This window comes from Salvelinus alpinus, chromosome 1 (assembly GCF_045679555.1).
Source record: "Salvelinus alpinus chromosome 1, SLU_Salpinus.1, whole genome shotgun sequence".
Classification (NCBI taxonomy): domain Eukaryota; kingdom Metazoa; phylum Chordata; class Actinopteri; order Salmoniformes; family Salmonidae; genus Salvelinus; species Salvelinus alpinus.
The window spans coordinates 115,397,913-115,417,222 of record NC_092086.1 but is presented as its reverse complement, the minus strand read 5'-3'; the positions used below and the strand labels follow the sequence as shown (position 1 = coordinate 115,417,222).

General features: G+C 46.2%; 1 protein-coding gene across 1 annotated transcript in view; it reads left to right on the top strand.

Moving 5' to 3' along the window:
* Positions 1 to 19,310, top strand: part of LOC139539417 (netrin receptor DCC-like) — a 622,169-nt gene that overhangs the window by 222,017 nt on the left and 380,842 nt on the right. The window contains exon 3 of the mRNA XM_071342360.1: positions 8,755 to 9,042. Coding sequence (XP_071198461.1) covers positions 8,755 to 9,042 — 288 coding nt within the window. The remainder of the gene's footprint in view (positions 1 to 8,754; positions 9,043 to 19,310) is intronic.

The following is a 19,310-nucleotide window of genomic DNA, read 5'->3' as shown; positions in this document are numbered from 1 at the left end:
TGCTGCCCCTTAGTCCGGTGCTGCCCCTTAGTCCGGTGCTGCCACTTAGTCCGGTGCTGCCCCTGAATCCAGTGGGGTTAAGTTGGAGGGTGGTCATTTGGAGGAGGCTACGAAAGCGGGTAGTGACTATGGTGGGGTGGGGACCACGACCAGTACCAGAGCCGCCACCATGGACAGACGCCCAACCAGACCCTCCCATAGACTTTATGCTGGTGCGTCCGGAGTTCGCACCTTAAGGGGGGGGGTTATGTCACACCCTGGCCTTAGTTATCTTTGTTTTCATTAGTATTTTAGTTAGGTCAGGGTGTGACATGGGTTAGTATGTGTTTTTGTATTGTCTAGTGTGGTTTGTATGGTTGAGGGGGTTTCATAGAGTAGATGGGGTTGTGTTCAGTGTAGGTGTTTAGAATTGTCTATGGTTGAGTGTAGTTGTTTAGGAAAGTCTATGGTTGCCTGATTTGGTTCTCAATCAGAGACAGCTGGTTATTGTTGTCTCTGATTGGGAGCCATATTTAAGGTAGCCATAGGCTTTAGGTGTTTGTGGGTAATTGTCTATGTAGAACGTTTGTTGCTTGTCTGTGCACTTACGTTATTTAGCTTCACGATCGTTTGTTGTTTTGTATAGTTTGTGTAAGTGTTTCGTTTCGTGTTCATCTTCGTCGTTCAAATAAAAGAAGATGTATTCATATTCCGCTGCGCCTTGGTCCGTCTCTCCACACGATCGTGACAGCATGGCTACCACAGCATTCTGCAGCGATACGCCACCCCTGCTGGTTTGCGCTTAGAGGGACTATAATTTGTTTTCAACAGGACAATGACCCAAAACACACCTCCAGGCTGTGTAAGGGCTAATTGACCAAGAAGGAGAGTGATGGAGTGCTGCATCAGATGACCTGGCCTCCACAATCACCTGACCTCAACCCAATTGAGATGGTTTGGGATGAGTTGGACCGCAGAGGGAAGGAAAAGCAGCCAACAAGTGCTCAGCATATATGGGAACTCCTTCAAGACTGTTGGAAAAGCATTCCATGTGAAGTTGGTTGAGAGAATAGTTGCGAGAATGCAAAAAGTGTGCAAAGCTGTCATCAAGGCAAAGGGTGGCTCCTTCGAAGAATATAATAAAATATATATTTTGTTTTGTTTAACACTTGTTTGGTTACTACTTGATACTATATGTGTTATTTCATAGTTGTTATGTCCTCAGATGCTGTTTTATGTTATTGGCAGTCTCCCCTCCCTGGCAGTCTCCCCTCCCTGGCAGTCTCCTACCACCTCCACATCTGGAACCTTCTGGAAGGGAGAGGGGCCCACAGCTACAGTGTATTTTTACTTAAACCTAAAGTTCTTCAACCATGTTTTCACCCAAGCAGTTGCCCCTCCAGCTCACACTCCTTCACATAGATCCTTAAAAAGACATAAATGAAGTATACCATTAACCAAAACATGAGCAAAGTAGAGTTGTGTAAACTTTCTTTAGCTAAAGTGAAAACGTACTTGATCAGATTGGAGAGACAAGGTGAAACAGTAACGAACGCAGAAAACTAACGTTTTCTATTGGACAGGTTGAGAAAACAGGGAGGGACCTAGCTGAATCTTTCCAATAGAAACGCTGTAAATCTGTTTTCACAGATGTACGATGAAATAGTCGTGATCATTTTAATGAGAACAAGAAAAAAGACTTACGTTTGAACATCACCACAGAAGCTTAACTATTCACCTCCTTTCAAGTTGTTGTGTTGTGTACTCGAAGAGTTGTAGCTATCCAAACTCTCAGCCCTCCCTCTTCCAGGTGTAGCTATCAAAACTCTCAGCCCCCCCCTCTAGCTATCCAAACTCTCAGCCCCCCCTCTTCCAGGTGTAGCTATCCAAACTCTCAGCCCCCCCCTCTAGCTATCCAAACTCTCAACCCCCCCCCTCTAGCTATCCAAACTCTCAGCCCCCCCTCTTCCAGGTGTAGCTATCAAAACTCTCAGCCCCCCCTCTTCCAGGTGTAGCTATCCAAACTCTCAGCCCCCCCTCTTCCAGGTGTAGCTATCAAAACTCTCAGCCCCCCCTCTTCCAGGTGTATCTATCCAAACTCTCAGCCCCCCCTCTTCCAGGTGTAGCTATCCAAACTCTCAGCCCCTCCCCTCTTCCAGGTGTAGCTATCCAAACTCTCAGCCCCTCCCTTCTTCCAGGTGTATCTATCCAAACTCTCAGCCCCCCCCCCTCTTCCAGGTGTATCTATCAAAACTCTCAGCCCCCCCTCTTCCAGGTGTATCTATCAAAACTCTCAGCCCCCCCTCTTCCAGGTGTATCTATCAAAACTCTCAGCCCCCCCCTCTTCCAGGTGTATCTATCAAAACTCTCAGCCCCCCCCTCTTCCAGGTGTATCTATCCAAACTCTCTGCCCCCCCCTCTTCCAGGTGTATCTATCAAAACTCTCAGCCCTCCCTCTTCCAGTTGTAGCTATCTGAACTCTCAGTCCCCCCTCTTCCAGGTGTATCTATCAAAACTCTCAGCCCCCCCTCTTCCAGGTGTATCTATCAAAACTCTCAGCCCCCCCTCTTCCAGGTGTATCTATCAAAACTCTCAGCCCCCCCCTCTTCCAGGTGTATCTATCAAAACTCTCAGCCCCCCCTCTTCCAGGTGTATCTATCCAAACTCTCAGCCCCCCCCTCTTCCAGGTGTATCTATAAAAACTCTCAGCCCCCCCCCCTCTTCCAGGTGTATCTATCAAAACTCTCAGCCCCCCCTCTTCCAGGTGTATCTATCAAAACTCTCAGCCCCCCCTCTTCCAGGTGTATCTATCAAAACTCTCAGCCCCCCCCTCTTCCAGGTGTATCTATCAAAACTCTCAGCCCCCCCTCATCCAGGTATATCTATCCAAACTCTCTGCCCCCCCCTCTTCCAGGTGTATCTATCAAAACTCTCAGCCCTCCCTCTTCCAGTTGTAGCTATCAAAACTCTCAGCAAAACTCTCAGCCCCCCCCTCTTCCAGGTGTAGCTATCCAAACTCTCAGCCCCTCCCCTCTTCCAGGTGTATCTATCAAAACTCTCAGCCCCCCCTCTTCCAGGTGTATCTATCCAAACTCTCAGCCCCCCCCTCTTCCAGGTGTATCTATCCAAACTCTCAGCCCCCCTCTTCCAGGTGTATCTATCAAAACTCTCAGCCCCCCCCTCTTCCAGGTGTAGCTATCAAAACTCTCAGCCCCCCCTCTTCCAGGTGTATCTATCCAAACTCTCAGCCCCCCCTCTTCCAGGTGTAGCTATCAAAACTCTCAGCCCCCCCCTCTTCCAGGTGTAGCTATCCAAACTCTCTGCCCCCCCTCTTCCAGGTGTATCTATCAAAACTCTCAGACCCCCCTCTTCCAGGTATATCTATCCAAACTCTCAGCCCCCCCTCTTCCAGGTGTATCTATCAAAACTCTCAGCCCCCCCCTCTTCCAGGTGTAGCTATCAAAACTCTCTGCCCCCCCTCTTCCTGGTGTAGCTATCAAAACTCTCAGCCCCCCCTCTTCCAGGTGTATCTATCAAAACTCTCAGCCCCCCCCCTCTTCCAGGTGTATCTATCCAAACTCTCAGCCCCCCCCTCTTCCAGGTGTAGCTATCAAAACTCTCAGCCCCCCCTCTTCCAGGTGTAGCTATCAAAACTCTCTGCCCCCCCCCTCTTCCAGTTGTAGCTATCAAAACTCTCAGCCCTCCCTCTTCCAGGTGTAGCTATCCAAACTCTCAGCCCCCCCCTCTTCCAGGTGTAGCTATCAAAACTCTCAACCCTCCTTCTTCCAGGTGTAGCTATCAAAACTCTCAGCCCTCCTTCTTCCAGGTGTAGCTATCAAAACTCTCTGCCCCCCCCTCTTCCAGTTGTAGCTATCAAAACTCTCAGCCCTCCCTCTTCCAGGTGTAGCTATCCAAACTCTCTGCCCCCCCCCTCTTCCAGGTGTAGCTATCCAAACTCTCAGCCCCCCCTCTTCCAGGTGTAGCTATCAAAACTCTCAGCCCCCCCCCCTTTTCCAGTTGTAGCTATCAAAACTCTCAGCCCCCCCCTCTTCCAGGTGTATCTATCAAAACTCTCAGCCCCCCCCCTCTTCCAGGTGTATCTATCCAAACTCTCAGCCCCCCCCTCTTCCAGGTGTAGCTATCAAAACTCTCAGCCCCCCCTCTTCCAGGTGTAGCTATCAAAACTCTCTGCCCCCCCCTCTTCCAGTTGTAGCTATCAAAACTCTCAGCCCTCCCTCTTCCAGGTGTAGCTATCCAAACTCTCAGCCCCCCCCTCTTCCAGGTGTAGCTATCAAAACTCTCAACCCTCCTTCTTCCAGGTGTAGCTATCAAAACTCTCAGCCCTCCTTCTTCCAGGTGTAGCTATCAAAACTCTCTGCCCCCCCCTCTTCCAGTTGTAGCTATCAAAACTCTCAGCCCTCCCTCTTCCAGGTGTAGCTATCCAAACTCTCTGCCCCCCCCTCTTCCAGGTGTAGCTATCCAAACTCTCAGCCCCCCCTCTTCCAGGTGTAGCTATCAAAACTCTCAGCCCCCCCCCCTCTTCCAGTTGTAGCTATCAAAACTCTCAGCCCCCCCCTCTTCCAGGTGTATCTATCAAAACTCTCAGCCCCCCCCTCTTCCAGGTGTAGCTATCAAAACTCTCAGCCCCCCCTCTTCCAGGTGTATCTATCAAAACTCTCAGCCCCCCCCTCTTCCAGTTGTAGCTATCAAAACTCTCAGCCCCCCCCTCTTCCAGGTGTATCTATCAAAACTCTCAGCCCCCCCCCCCTCTTCCAGGTGTAGCTATCAAAACTCTCAGCCCTCCCTCTTCCAGGTGTATCTATCCAAACTCTCAGCCCCCCCTCTTCCAGGTGTATCTATCAAAACTCTCAGCCCCCCCTCTTCCAGGTGTATCTATCAAAACTCTCAGCCCCCCCCTCTTCCAGGTGTAGCTATCAAAACTCTCAGCCCCCCCGCTTCCAGGTGTATCTATCAAAACTCTCAGCCCTCCCTCTTCCAGGTGTATCTATCCAAACTCTCAGCCCTCCCCCCTCTTCCAGGTGTATCTATCAAAACTCTCAGCCCCCCCCCTCTTCCAGGTGTATCTATCAAAACTCTCAGGCCCCCCCTCTTCCAGGTGTAGCTATCAAAACTCTCAGCCCCCCCTCTTCCAGGTGTATCTATCAAAACTCTCAGCCCTCCCTCTTCCAGGTGTATCTATCCAAACTCTCAGCCCTCCCCCCTCTTCCAGGTGTATCTATCAAAACTCTCAGCCCCCCCCTCTTCCAGGTGTATCTATCAAAACTCTCAGGCCCCCCCTCTTCCAGGTGTAGCTATCAAAACTCTCAACCCCCCCTCTTCCAGGTGTATCTATCAAAACTCTCAGCCCTCCCTCTTCCAGGTGTATCTATCCAAACTCTCAGCCCTCCCCCCTCTTCCAGGTGTATCTATCAAAACTCTCAGCCCCCCCCTCTTCCAGGTGTATCTATCAAAACTCTCAGCCCCCCCCTCTTCCAGGTGTATCTATCCAAACTCTCTGCCCCCCCCTCTTCCAGGTGTATCTATCAAAACTCTCAGCCCTCCCTCTTCCAGTTGTAGCTATCTGAACTCTCAGTCCCCCCTCTTCCAGGTGTATCTATCAAAACTCTCAGCCCCCCCTCTTCCAGGTGTATCTATCAAAACTCTCAGCCCCCCCTCTTCCAGGTGTATCTATCAAAACTCTCAGCCCCCCCCTCTTCCAGGTGTATCTATCAAAACTCTCAGCCCCCCCTCTTCCAGGTGTATCTATCCAAACTCTCAGCCCCCCCCTCTTCCAGGTGTATCTATAAAAACTCTCAGCCCCCCCCCCCTCTTCCAGGTGTATCTATCAAAACTCTCAGCCCCCCCTCTTCCAGGTGTATCTATCAAAACTCTCAGCCCCCCCCTCTTCCAGGTGTAGCTATCAAAACTCTCAGCCCCCCCGCTTCCAGGTGTATCTATCAAAACTCTCAGCCCTCCCTCTTCCAGGTGTATCTATCCAAACTCTCAGCCCTCCCCCCTCTTCCAGGTGTATCTATCAAAACTCTCAGCCCCCCCCTCTTCCAGGTGTATCTATCAAAACTCTCAGGCCCCCCCTCTTCCAGGTGTAGCTATCAAAACTCTCAGCCCCCCCTCTTCCAGGTGTATCTATCAAAACTCTCAGCCCTCCCTCTTCCAGGTGTATCTATCCAAACTCTCAGCCCTCCCCCCTCTTCCAGGTGTATCTATCAAAACTCTCAGCCCCCCCCTCTTCCAGGTGTATCTATCAAAACTCTCAGGCCCCCCCTCTTCCAGGTGTAGCTATCAAAACTGTCAACCCCCCCTCTTCCAGGTGTATCTATCAAAACTCTCAGCCCTCCCTCTTCCAGGTGTATCTATCCAAACTCTCAGCCCTCCCCCCTCTTCCAGGTGTATCTATCAAAACTCTCAGCCCCCCCCTCTTCCAGGTGTATCTATCAAAACTCTCAGCCCTCCCTCTTCCAGGTGTATCTATCAAAACTCTCAGCCCCCCCCTCTTCCAGGTGTATCTATCAAAACTCTCAGCCCTCCCTCTTCCAGGTGTATCTATCAAAACTCTCAGCCCTCCCCTCTTCCAGGTGTATCTATCCAAACTCTCAGCCCTCCCCCCTCTTCCAGGTGTATCTATCAAAACTCTCAGCCCCCCCCTCTTCCAGGTGTATCTATCAAAACTCTCAGCCCTCCCTCTTCCAGGTGTATCTATCAAAACTCTCAGCCCTCCCCTCTTCCAGGTGTAGCTATCCAAACTCTCAGCCCCCCTCCCCTCTAGCTATCCAAGTCCACTAGATGAAGAGCTGAAATGACATCTGGGTATTTACTGCATGTTCCATTTAGAAATTTTAACAAAATCCCAAACTAGAAGACGTTCTACTGTCATTTACTGAGAATTCATCATGTACGATTGCATTGTGTCCCGCTATTGGTTCACCGCCATGTCGATGTCAAAGCCGACATGTTTATGACATCCTGCCATTTAAAATAACCTCGAAATATCACATACTATAAAACATTTATTTTCCTCATATTTAAACGGCCTACTATTTAGGACGTACGTATGGGTGTTCGGACACGGCTACCGTCTGTCTCACATACAGGCTTTTAGGAAATCTCTCTGTGTTTGCATCCCAAATGGAACCCTATTCCCTATATAGTGCACTACTTTAGACCAGAGCCCTATGGAACCCTATTCCCTATATATAGTGCACTACTTTAGACCAGAGCCCTATGGAACCCTATTGCCTATATAGTGCACTACTTTAGACCAGAGCCCTATGGAACCCTATTCCCTATATAGTGCACTACTTTAGACCAGAGCCCTATGAGATAGGCTTCTTACGCCTAGCCTAAGTTGCCTAAAAGCCTATCTCATAGGGCTCTGGTCTAAAGTAGTGCACTATATAGGGAATAGGGTTCCATAGGGCTCTGGTCAAAAGTAGTGCACTATATAGGCAATAGGGTTCCATTTGAGACACATTCCTTCATTTTTTTCACCCACTAACCTCTAACCTCCTGAGCTGTCGTCCTCCTGTGATACAGAGATGAGGATCTGACATTTCTGGACTCGTCTTCCTGACATCTGAAGTTCCCAAAGCTTCTTGGCATGAGCAGGATTCTCTACTTCACAGCCTGTCGGGATTTAATGGAGTGGAGTGCAGTGCAGTGAAATATTAGCCATTTTGCCACACAGTGAACATCCTAGTGGAAAGATGAGGAATGATTGGACTAATTTGTGTCCCTCATTATGTTCCTCATACCATGTTCCTGCACTGAGGAGAGAGAGAGAAAATAATAATGTGATCTGTGGTTGGCTGTAACTCTCTGTTCATCTAAACTATACAGTCTCCTCTCTCCACTCCTATCTCTCCCCTCTCTCCACTCCTATCTCTCCCCTCTCTCCACTCCTATCTCTCTCTCCTCTCTCCTCTCTCCACTCCAATCTCTCCCCTCTCTCCTCTCTCCTCTCTCCACTCCAATCTCTCCCCTCTCTCCACTCCTATCTCTCTCCTCTCCTATCTCTCTCTCCTCTCCCCTCTCTCCACTCCTATCTCTCCCCTCTCTCCACTCCAATCTCTCTCCTCTCCCCTCTCTCCACTCCAATCTCTCTCCTCTCCCCTCTCTCCACTCCTATCTCTCTCCTCTCCCTGCTCTCCTCTCTTCATTCCTATCTCCCCTCTCCTCTCCTCTACTCTTAACTTTCTCCTCAGCTCACCCCTCTCTCCACTCCTATCGTTCTCCTCTCCTCTCCTCTCCTCTCCTCTCCTCTCCTCTCCTCTCCTCTCCTCTCCTCTCCTCTCCTCTCCTCTCCTCTCCTCTCCTCTCCTATATCCTCTCTCTCTCTCTCTCTCTCTCTCTCTCTCTCTCTCTCTCTCTCTCTCTCTCTCTCTCTCTCTCTCTCTCTCTCTCTCTCTCTCCTGTACTCTCCTCTCCTCTCCTCTCCTCTCCTCTCCTCTCCTCTCCTCTCCTCTCCTCTCCTGTACTCTCCTCTCCTGTACTCTCCTCTCCTCTCCTCTCCTCTCCTCTCCTCTCCTCTCCTCTCCTCTCCTCTCCTCTCCTCCTCTCTCCTCTCCCCTGTACTATTTTCATATCAGTGATTACTCCTAACAGCCCTGTCCTTGGGTCCCCTGAAGCTACAGTAGTGGTCCCTACAGAGTCCGTATCTAATCCTTTGTATCTATCCTCTCTCTCCCCAGGTCCGTTGAAGCTCGTGGTCCCTACAGAGTCAGTGTCTAACCCACTGTCTCTCTCTCTCTCTCTCCGCAGGTCCGTTGAAGCTCGTGGTCCCTACAGAGTCCGTGTCCTCCTACCTGGGTGACACGGCTCTGCTGCGCTGTGAGGTGACTGGGGATCCGATGCCCGTGGTACGCTGGCAGAAGAACAGAGAGGACCTGCCCCTCACCTTAACCCCAGAGAGCAGAGTGGTGGTACTGCCCTCTGGATCGCTTCAGGTTAGCAAGGTTCAACCACCAGACTCTGCCACCTACCGCTGCCTGGCAGACAACCCTGGCAGCGCCCGCACCGGCAGTGATGCAGATCTACGCGTGTTGCCAGGTACAATAGCTAACTCCTTCTTAACCTATTTAATAACATAAATCTTCTGCCCACAGAGGTAAATCAAACTAGCTAGACATGATTTGGTTCTGGGTTCTGAGATCAACTCCTAATGTACTTGAACAGTGAGGTGGGACACTGGATAGTAATATAATGCAGTTAAATGTAATTTTGGATGAATCCTCTGTCCAGTGAATACATCATCTTGGTTTTCCTCTCAGAAGGACACCGGCTGAGGGTTTGTTAAAGCATTTCGCAATACTGTACATTTTCAAACCTAGAACCCAGAAACCGTCCGGTCCCTATGGACGGTCTTAAAACCTCCAGCACATCCCTTATGTATCCTGTAATGTAGTCACCATAGCTGATCCTCTTATAACCACTATACTACAGCTCAGTAGGCCTCGTTTGACCTTATTTGAGTGTATGGTGCTGTGTATGACTGACCTCCAGCGTGATGAATATCCCTGATGTTGTCTGTGTATCCTGTAATTTAATCACTGTGGTTTATCCTCGTTTGACCTTTAAAGACCCAGTGTAGTCAAGAACATGACTGTTGTGTGTTTTACTTCTATATCCGCATTATAAAGTTGGAATAATGCTGTGAAATTGTGAAAATTATGCTAATGTCCTTTTAGTGTAAAGGCTGTTTGAAAAGACTGCCTGGAAATTACAGCCTGTTTTGGTGACATCACCAGGCAGTAAATTAGTTAATAGACCAATAAGAAAGAGAGTTCCAACCTCTCTGCCAATAACAGTTCGTTATCTGTTTCCCCCTCCCCACTCAGACTACTCCCAGACAGTCCTAGCTAAATTCTTGCTTGAGAAATTGCTCTTCGCTAAGAAGCATATTTTAAATAAAAAAATAATAATAATAATTTTAATTGAAAACCAGTCACTGTAAGCTACTTAATTGTTACCCGGAAATGATTTGATATTGAGATGAAAAGGGCTGCATTGGACCTTTAAATTGCTGCAACAACAGAATGTTCTTCATCTACTTGATCTTGTAAAGGGCTTAGTAGAAGCCCTGTTTTTCTACACTTTACTGTCCACATCAGGTCTGTTCTCTCTGAAGATCACATCAAATCAAATTTGTCACGTGCGCCGAATACAACAGGTGTAGTAGACCTTACAGTGAAATGCTGAATACAACAGGTGTAGTAGACCTTACAGTGAAATGCTGAATACAACAGGTGTAGTAGACCTTACAGTGAAATGCTGAATACAACAGGTGTAGTAGACCTTACAGTGAAATGCTGAATACACCAGGTGTAGACCTTACAGTAAAATGCTGAATACAACAGGTGTAGACCTTACAGTGAAATGCTGAATACAACAGGTGTAGACCTTACAGTGAAATGCTGAATACAACAGGTGTAGACCTTACAGTGAAATGCTGAATAGAACAGGTAGACCTTACAGTGAAATGCTGAATCCACAGGTGTAGACCTTACAGTGAAATGCTGAATACAACAGGTGTATACCTTACAGTGAAATGCTGAATACAACAGATGTAGTAGACCTTACAGTGAAATGCTGAATACAACAGGTGTAGTAGACCTCACAGTGAAATGCTGAATACAACAGGTGTAGTAGACCTCACAGTGAAATGCTGAATACAACAGGTGTAGTAGACCTCACAGTGAAATGCTGAATACAACAGGTGTAGTAGACCTCACAGTGAAATGCTGAATACAACAGGTGTAGACCTTACAGTGAAATGCTGAATACAACAGGTGTAGTAGACCTTACAGTGGAATGCTGAATACAACAGATGTAGTAGACCTTACAGTGAAATGCTGAATACAACAGGTGTAGTAGACCTTACAGTGAAATGCTGAATACAACAGGTGTAGTAGACCTTACAGTGAAATGCTGAATACAACGGGTGTAGACCTTACAGTGAAATGCTGAATACAACAGGTGTAGACCATACAGTGAAATACTGAATACAACAGGTGTAGTAGACCTTACAGTGAAATGCTGAATACAACAGGTGTAGTAGACCTTACAGTGAAATGCTGAATACAACAGGTGTAGTAGACCTCACAGAGAAATGCTGAATACAACAGGTGTAGTAGACCTCAGTGAAATGCTGAATACAACAGGTGTAGTAGACCTCAGTGAAATGCTGAATACAACAGGTGTAGTAGACCTCACAGTGAAATGCTGAATACAACAGGTGTAGCAGACCTCACAGTGAAATGCTGAATACAACAGGTGTAGTAGACCTTACAGTGAAATGCTGAATACAACAGGTGTAGTAGACCTTACAGTGAAATGCTGAATACAACAGGTGTAGTAGACCTTACAGTGAAATGCTGAATACAACAGGTGTAGACCTTACAGTGAAATGCTGAATACAACAGGTGTAGTAGACCTTACAGTGAAATGCTGAATACAACAGGTGTAGACCTTACAGTGAAATGCTGAATACAACAGGTGTAGTAGACCTTACAGTGAAATGCTGAATACAACAGGTGTAGTAGACCTTAGAGTGAAATGCTGAATACAACAGGTGTAGTAGACCTTACAGTGAAATGCTGAATACAACAGGTGTAGTAGACCTTACAGTGAAATGCTGAATACAACAGGTGTAGTAGACCTTACAGTGAAATGCTGAATACAACAGGTGTTGTAGACCTTACAGTGAAATGCTGAATACAACAGGTGTAGTAGACCTTACAGTGAAATGCTGAATACAACAGGTGTAGTAGACCTTACAGTGAAATGCTGAATACAACAGGTGTAGTAGACCTTACAGTGAAATGCTGAATACAACAGGTGTAGACCTTACAGTGAAATGCTGAATACAACAGGTGTAGTAGACCTTACAGTGAAATGCTGAATACAACAGGTGTAGACCTTACAGTGAAATGCTGAATACAACAGGTGTAGTAGACCTTACAGTGAAATGCTGAATACAACAGGTGTAGTAGACCTTACAGTGAAATGCTGAATACAACAGGTGTAGTAGACCTTACAGTGAAATGCTGAATACAACAGGTGTAGACCTTACAGTGAAATGCTGAGTACAACAGGTGTAGTAGACCTTACAGTGAAATGCTGAATACAACAGGTGTAGACCTTACAGTGAAATGCTGAGTACAACAGGTGTAGTAGACCTTACAGTGAAATGCTGAATACAACAGGTTTAGTAGACCTCACAGTGAAATGCTGAATACAACAGGTGTAGTAGACCTTACAGTGAAATGCTGAATACAACAGGTGTAGTAGACCTCACAGTGAAATGCTGAATACAACAGGTTTAGTAGACCTCACAGTGAAATGCTGAATACAACAGGTGTAGTAGACCTTACAGTGAAATGCTGAATACAACAGGTGTAGACCTTACAGTGACATGCTGAATACAACAGGTGTAGTAGACCTTACAGTGAAATGCTGAATACAACAGGTGTAGTAGACCTTACAGTGAAATGCTGAATACAACAGGTGTAGCACCAATTTGTAAGTCGCTCTGGATAAGAGCGTCTGCTAAATGACTTAAATGTAAATGTAAATGTAGACCTTACAGTGAAATGCTGAATACAACAGATGTAGTAGACCTTACAGTGAAATGCTGAATCCAACAGGTGTAGTAGACCTCACAGTGAAATGCTGAATACAACATGTGTAGTAGACCTCACAGTGAAATGCTGAATACAACAGGTGTAGTAGACCTTACAGTGAAATGCTGAATACAACAGATGTAGTAGACCTTACAGTGAAATGCTGAATACAACGGGTGTAGACCTTACAGTGAAATGCTGAATACAACAGGTGTAGACCATACAGTGAAATACTGAATACAACAGGTGTAGTAGACCTTACAGTGAAATGCTGAATACAACAGGTGTAGTAGACCTTACAGTGAAATGCTGAATACAACAGGTGTAGTAGACCTCACAGTGAAATGCTGAATACAACAGGTGTAGTAGACCTCAGTGAAATGCTGAATACAACAGGTGTAGTAGACCTTACAGTGAAATGCTGACTACAAAAATCTTAGTCCTGTATTTACGCTTTGCCTGTTTGATGGTTCGTCGGAGGGCATATTGGGATTTCTTATATGCTTCTGGGTTAGAGTCCCTCTCCTTGAAAGCGGCAGCTCTAGCCTTTAGCTCAGTGCAGATGTTGCCTGTAGTCCATGGCTTCTGGTTGGGGTACATTTCCTTTTTACATTTACAGACAGACAGACAGACAGACAGACAGACAGACAGACAGACAGACAGACAGACAGACAGACAGACAGACAGACAGACAGACAGACAGACAGACAGACAGACAGACAGACAGACAGACAGACAGACAGACAGACAGACAGACAGACAGACAGACAGACAGACCATATCTCTCTCCTGAGGTCTGTGACCTTTACCGCCAGAGACACGACATCACAGAGGGAGATGAAGTACTCCTGGATTCTCAATAGAGTGGACGGACATGACGCTTTGCCCGCTGGAAAAATGATCATGGCATTTTACCGTTTCCATGGTGATTAGTGATAACGATAGAATTGGGAATTAGAATTCTTCATTTACACAGATCTGTATGGTAACAACCCTAGCTGTTACCATTCTCTATGGTTACAACACTAGCTGTTACCATTCTCTATGGTAACAACCCTAGCTGTTACCATTCTCTATGGTAACAACACTAGCTGTTACCATTCTCTATGGTAACAACCCTAGCTGTTACCATTCTCTATGGTAACAACCCTAGCTGTTACCATTCTCTATGGTAACAAACCTAGCTGTTACCATTCTCTATGGTAACAACCCTAGCTGTTACCATTCTCTATGGTAACAACCCTAGCTGTTACCATTCTCTATGGTAACAAACCTAGCTGTTACCATTCTCTATGGTAACAACCCTAGCTGTTACCATTCTCTATGGTTACAACCCTAGCTGTTACCATTCTCTATGGTAACAAACCTAGCTGTTACCATTCTCTATGGTAACAAACCTAGCTGTTACCATTCTCTATGGTAACAACCCTAGCTGTTACCATTACTGCAGGTACCGCCAGCAGGAGGCTCTCACTGAGCATGTGCAAGAATCAATAGTTGTTCCAAGCTGCCGAGCGAGAAGGGAAGACGGTGCTCATCCAAATTCACATACCGGTTGACTAGGTAGACAATGTGTCCATCTGACGGTCTCCTTTGATAGTTCAACTTGTAATCAATTCGGCGTGTTCCTCCCTATCAGAGATGCGAGGTTAAGCGTCAGACACGACCTGTTGCTGTGCTGTCCTGACGCATACGATCTCAGAATGAACACGTTAGTTCCAAAGCCTGTGTATCCCGAATGGCAACCTATTCCCTAATGGGTCCCGGTCAAAAGTAGTGCACTATGTAGGGAATGGGGTTCTGGTCTAAAGTAGTGCACTATGTAGGGAATAGGGTTCCATAGGGCTCTGGTCTAAAGTAGTGCACTATATAGAGAATAGGGAGCCATTTGGGACACAAGCTTAGTCTCCTCATTGTGAGTGCTAACTCTCTCCTGGCATAGCGCATTATTCTGCTGACAGCTGTCTCTGGTAAAGGCAAATACCTAGTTGCGTCTTCCGCATTTAATCCAACCCCTCTGTATCAGAGAGATGCGGGGGGGGGTTGCCTTAATCGACATCCACGGCACCCAGGGGACAGTGGGTTTAACTGCCTTGCACAGGGGCAGAATGGCAGATTTTTACCTTGTCAGCTCGGGATTTGATCCGGCAACCTTCTGGTCACTGGCCCGATGCTCTAACCACTAGGCTACCTGGTTGATCTGCCTGATTCAAACCCCGTGTTCACCAAGATGTTAAGGAGGCAACCTGGGACTCAAACATCCGTTTAGACTTTAATCATAGTTTTTTTAGGCTTTAATCAAAAGTTTTTAGGCTTTAATCATTGTTTTTTGCCTTTAATCTGTGTTTTTAGGCTTTAATCATTGTTTTTAGGCTTTAATCATTGTTTTAAGGCTTTAATCACTGTTTTGGGGCTTTAATCATTGAAGAATATATCTGAAAAATGACTCATGAGCTTAGTTGAACTGTTTAACCCCATTAGAACCTAGGTGGGAGAGCTGTAAGACGTAGTCAACAAGCCACTGTGTTGAAGACATTAGTTGTAGCTTTATTTATACCATAATGGGGTTGTTCACCAGCATTGTATAACAAATATGTTGTTTCAACCAACTGCCAGTTTTCTATTTTCTATTTGTTCCTTCCAATGTTTTCGTGCTCCAATGCCACACCATTTCATTCACCATCCCGTTCACTATGGCATACAGAGAAATGTATGTTTATTCAGTGTTTATGCAAATGCCATGAGACATTTTTATTCCCAATTCCATTCACAGTGAGTCACGCTACTTGTTGTGGATCTTCACATTACAAGATACAGTTGAAGTCGGAAGTTTTCATGCACTTAGTTTGGAGTCATTAAAACTCGTTTTTCAACCACGCCACAAATTTCTTGTTAACAAACTATAGTTTTGGCAAGTCGGTTAGGACATCTACTTTGTGCATGACACAAGTAATATTTCCAACAATTGTTTACAGACAGATTATTTCACTTATAATTCACTGTATCACAATTCCAGTGGGTCAGAAGTTTACATACACTAAGTTGACTGTGCCTTTAAACAGCTTGGAAAATTCCAGAAAATTATGTCATGGCTTTAGAAGCTTCTGATAGGCTAATTGACATCATTTTAGTCAATTGGAGGTGTACCTGTGGATATATTTCAAGGCCTACCTTCAAACTCAGTGACTCTTTGCTTGACATCATGGGAAAATCAAAATATATCAGCCAAGACCTCAGAAAAAAATGGTAGACCTCCACAGGTCTGGTTCATCCTTGGGAGCAATTTCCAAATGCCTGAAGGTACTACGTTCATCTGTACAATAGTACGCAAGTATAAACACCATGGGTCCACACAGCCGTCGTGCCGCTCAGGAAGGAGACGCGTTCTGTCTCCTGGAGATGAACGTACTTTGGTGCGAAAAGTGCAAATCAATCCCAGAACAACAGCAAAGGACCTTGTGAAGATGCTGGAGGAAACGGGCAAAAAAATATCTATATCCACAGTAAAACGAGTCCTATATCGACATAACCTCAAAAGCCGCTCAGCAAGGAAGAAGCCGCTGCTCCAAAACCGCCATAAAAAAGCCAGACTACGGTTTGTAACTGCACATGGGGACAAAGATTGTGCTTTTTGGAGAAATGTCCTCTGGTCTGATGAAACAAAAATAGAACTGTTTGACCATAATGACCATCGTTATGTTTGGAGGAAAAAGGAGGAGGCTTGCAAGCCAACGAACACCATCCCAACCGTGAAGCACGGGGGTGGCAGCATCATGTTGTGGGGGTGATTTGCTGCAGGAGAGACTGGTGCACTTCACAAAATAGATGGCATCGTGAGGAAGGAAAATTATGTGGATATATTGAAGCAACATCTCAAGACATCAGTCAGGAAGTTAAAGCTTGGTCGCAAATGGGTCTTCCAAATGGACAATGACCCCAAGCATACTTCCAAAGTTGTGGCAAAATGGCTTAAGGACAACAAAGTCAAGGTATTGGAGTGGCCATCGCAAAGCCCTGACCTCAATCCTATAGAAAATGTGTGGGCAGAACTGAAAAAGCGTGTGCGAGCAAGGAGGCCTACAAACCTGACTCAGTTACACCAGCTCTGTCAGGAGGAATGGACCAAAATTCACCCAACTTATTGTGGGAAGCTTGTGGAAGGCTACCCGAAACATTTGACTCAAGTTAAACAATTTAAAGGCAATGCTACCAAATACTAATTGAGTGTATGTAAACTTTTGACCCACTGGGAATGTGATGAAAGAAATAAAAGCTGAAATAAATCGTTCTTTCTACTATTATTCTGACATTTCACATTCTTAAAATAAAGTGGTGATCCTAACTAACGTAAGACAGGGAAGTTTTACTCGGATTAAATGTCAGGAATTGTGAAAAACTGAGTTTAAATGTATTTGGCTAAGGTTTATTTAAACTTCTGACTTCAACTGTAGTTTACGTTTAAATAATTTAGCAGACACTCTTATCCAGAGCGACTTACAGGAGCAATTAGGGGTTAAGTGCTTTTGCTCAAAGGGACATCAACAGATTTTACACCTTGTCATCTCAGGGATTTGAACCAGTGACATTTTGGTTACTAGATAAACACTCTAACCGCTAGGCAGATTACAGTCTTCCCTCTCAAGATGCATATCTGTTGCCCGTATGTAAATTATCACATCCTATCACAACTGTTCCTGTGAAAGAAATCTAGTCAAGTTTCGGTAAAATCAAAGGATTTTATTTTGTAAAGCTTCTGCTATTTCCTACAATACAAAACGGGTCATGTGACATGGATCTAATTCATCCAGTCAAACACACAAACACTTATGCACACACACACACACACACACACACACACACACACACACACACACACACACACACACACACACACACACACACACACACACACACACACACACACACACACACATATGCACACACACTCACACACACTTATGGACACACATATACACACACACACACACAGTTATGCACACACACACACACACACACACAAGCAAACACTTATGCACACACACACACACACACTCTTATGGAGACACACATACACACACACTTATGCACACACACACACACATAATTATGCACACACACACACAATTATACATATACTTATGCACACATATACACAGACACTTATAGTCACACACACACACACACACAGACACACACACACACACGCATTTAACTACCTCTCCAGTTGCTTTAGGATGTGTATGCCTGTGGAAACAAAAGCTTTTGGAGGGCCATTTCAGTTCTATCTCACAGCCAATTGCTCTGGAGCCCTGAACCATGAGTCTACCTGACACACACACACACACACACACACACACACACACACACACACACACACCCTCCATCTCCCTGTCTGTCAGATAAACCACTGTTTAACTACATATCCCTGCCTGCCTGCCTACACTTTGCGTTGTTGGGGAAAGAACATTCACAATCACATTGAAGAAATCCCCCAGTGTAGTGGTGACTGGTGAAATCCCCCAGTCTAGTGGTGACTGGAGAAATCCCCCAGTCTAGTGGTGACTGGTGAAATCCCCCAGCGTAATGGTGACTGGAGAAATCCCCCAGTCTAGTGGTGACTGGAGAAATCCCCCAGTGTAATGGTGACTGGAGAAATCCCCCAGTCTAGTGGTGACTGGAGAAATCCCCCAGTCTAGTGGTGACTGGTGAAATCCCCCAGTGTAGTGGTGACTGGTGAAATCCCCCAGTCTAGTGGTGACTGGTGAAATCCCCCAGTCTAGTGGTGACTGGTGAAATCCCCCAGTCTAGTGGTGACTGGTGAAATCCCCCAGTCTAGTGGTGACTGGTGAAATCCCCCAGTCTAGTGGTGACTGGAGAAATCCCCCAGTGTAATGGTGACTGGAGAAATCCCCCAGTCTAGTGGTGACTGGTGAAATCCCCCAGTCTAGTGGTGACTGGTGAAATCACCCAGTCTAGTGGTGACTGGAGAAATCCCCCAGTCTAGTGGTGACTGGTGAAATCCCCCAGTCTAGTGGTGACTGGTGAAATCCCCCAGTCTAGTGGTGACTGGTGAAATCCCCCAGTCTAGTGGTGACTGGTGAAATCCCCCAGTGTAGTGGTGACTGGTGAAATTCCCCAGTGTAATGGTGACTGGAGAAATCCCCCAGTCTAGTGGTGGCTGGAGAAATCCCCCAGTCTAGTGGTGACTGGTGAAATCCCCCAGCGTAATGGTGACTGGAGAAATCCCCCAGTCTAGTGGTGACTGGAGAAATCCCCCAGTCTAGTGGTGACTGGAGAAATCCCCCAGTGTAATGGTGACTGGTGAAATCCCCCAGTCTAGTGGTGACTGGTGAAATCCCCCAGTGTAGTGGTGACTGGAGAAATCCCCCAGTGTAATGGTGACTGGAGAAATCCCCCAGTCTAGTGGTGACTGGAGAAATCCCCCAGTGTAGTGGTGACTGGTGAAATCCCCCAGTCTAGTGGTGACTGGTGAAATCCCCCAGTGTAATGGTGACTAGAGTTGGATTACCTGAATGGGGTGTCTTAAACAGGTTAGGTTTGTCGAGCCACTGTTGTTGGCATGTTAAGATATAAGGGTGTTGGAGGAATGCATTGTGGCTTATGTTACCCCACAGTGATGTGTGTTGTTCCCTCCTTAGTGTGTGTTGTTCCCTCCTTAGTGTCTGGTGTTCCCTC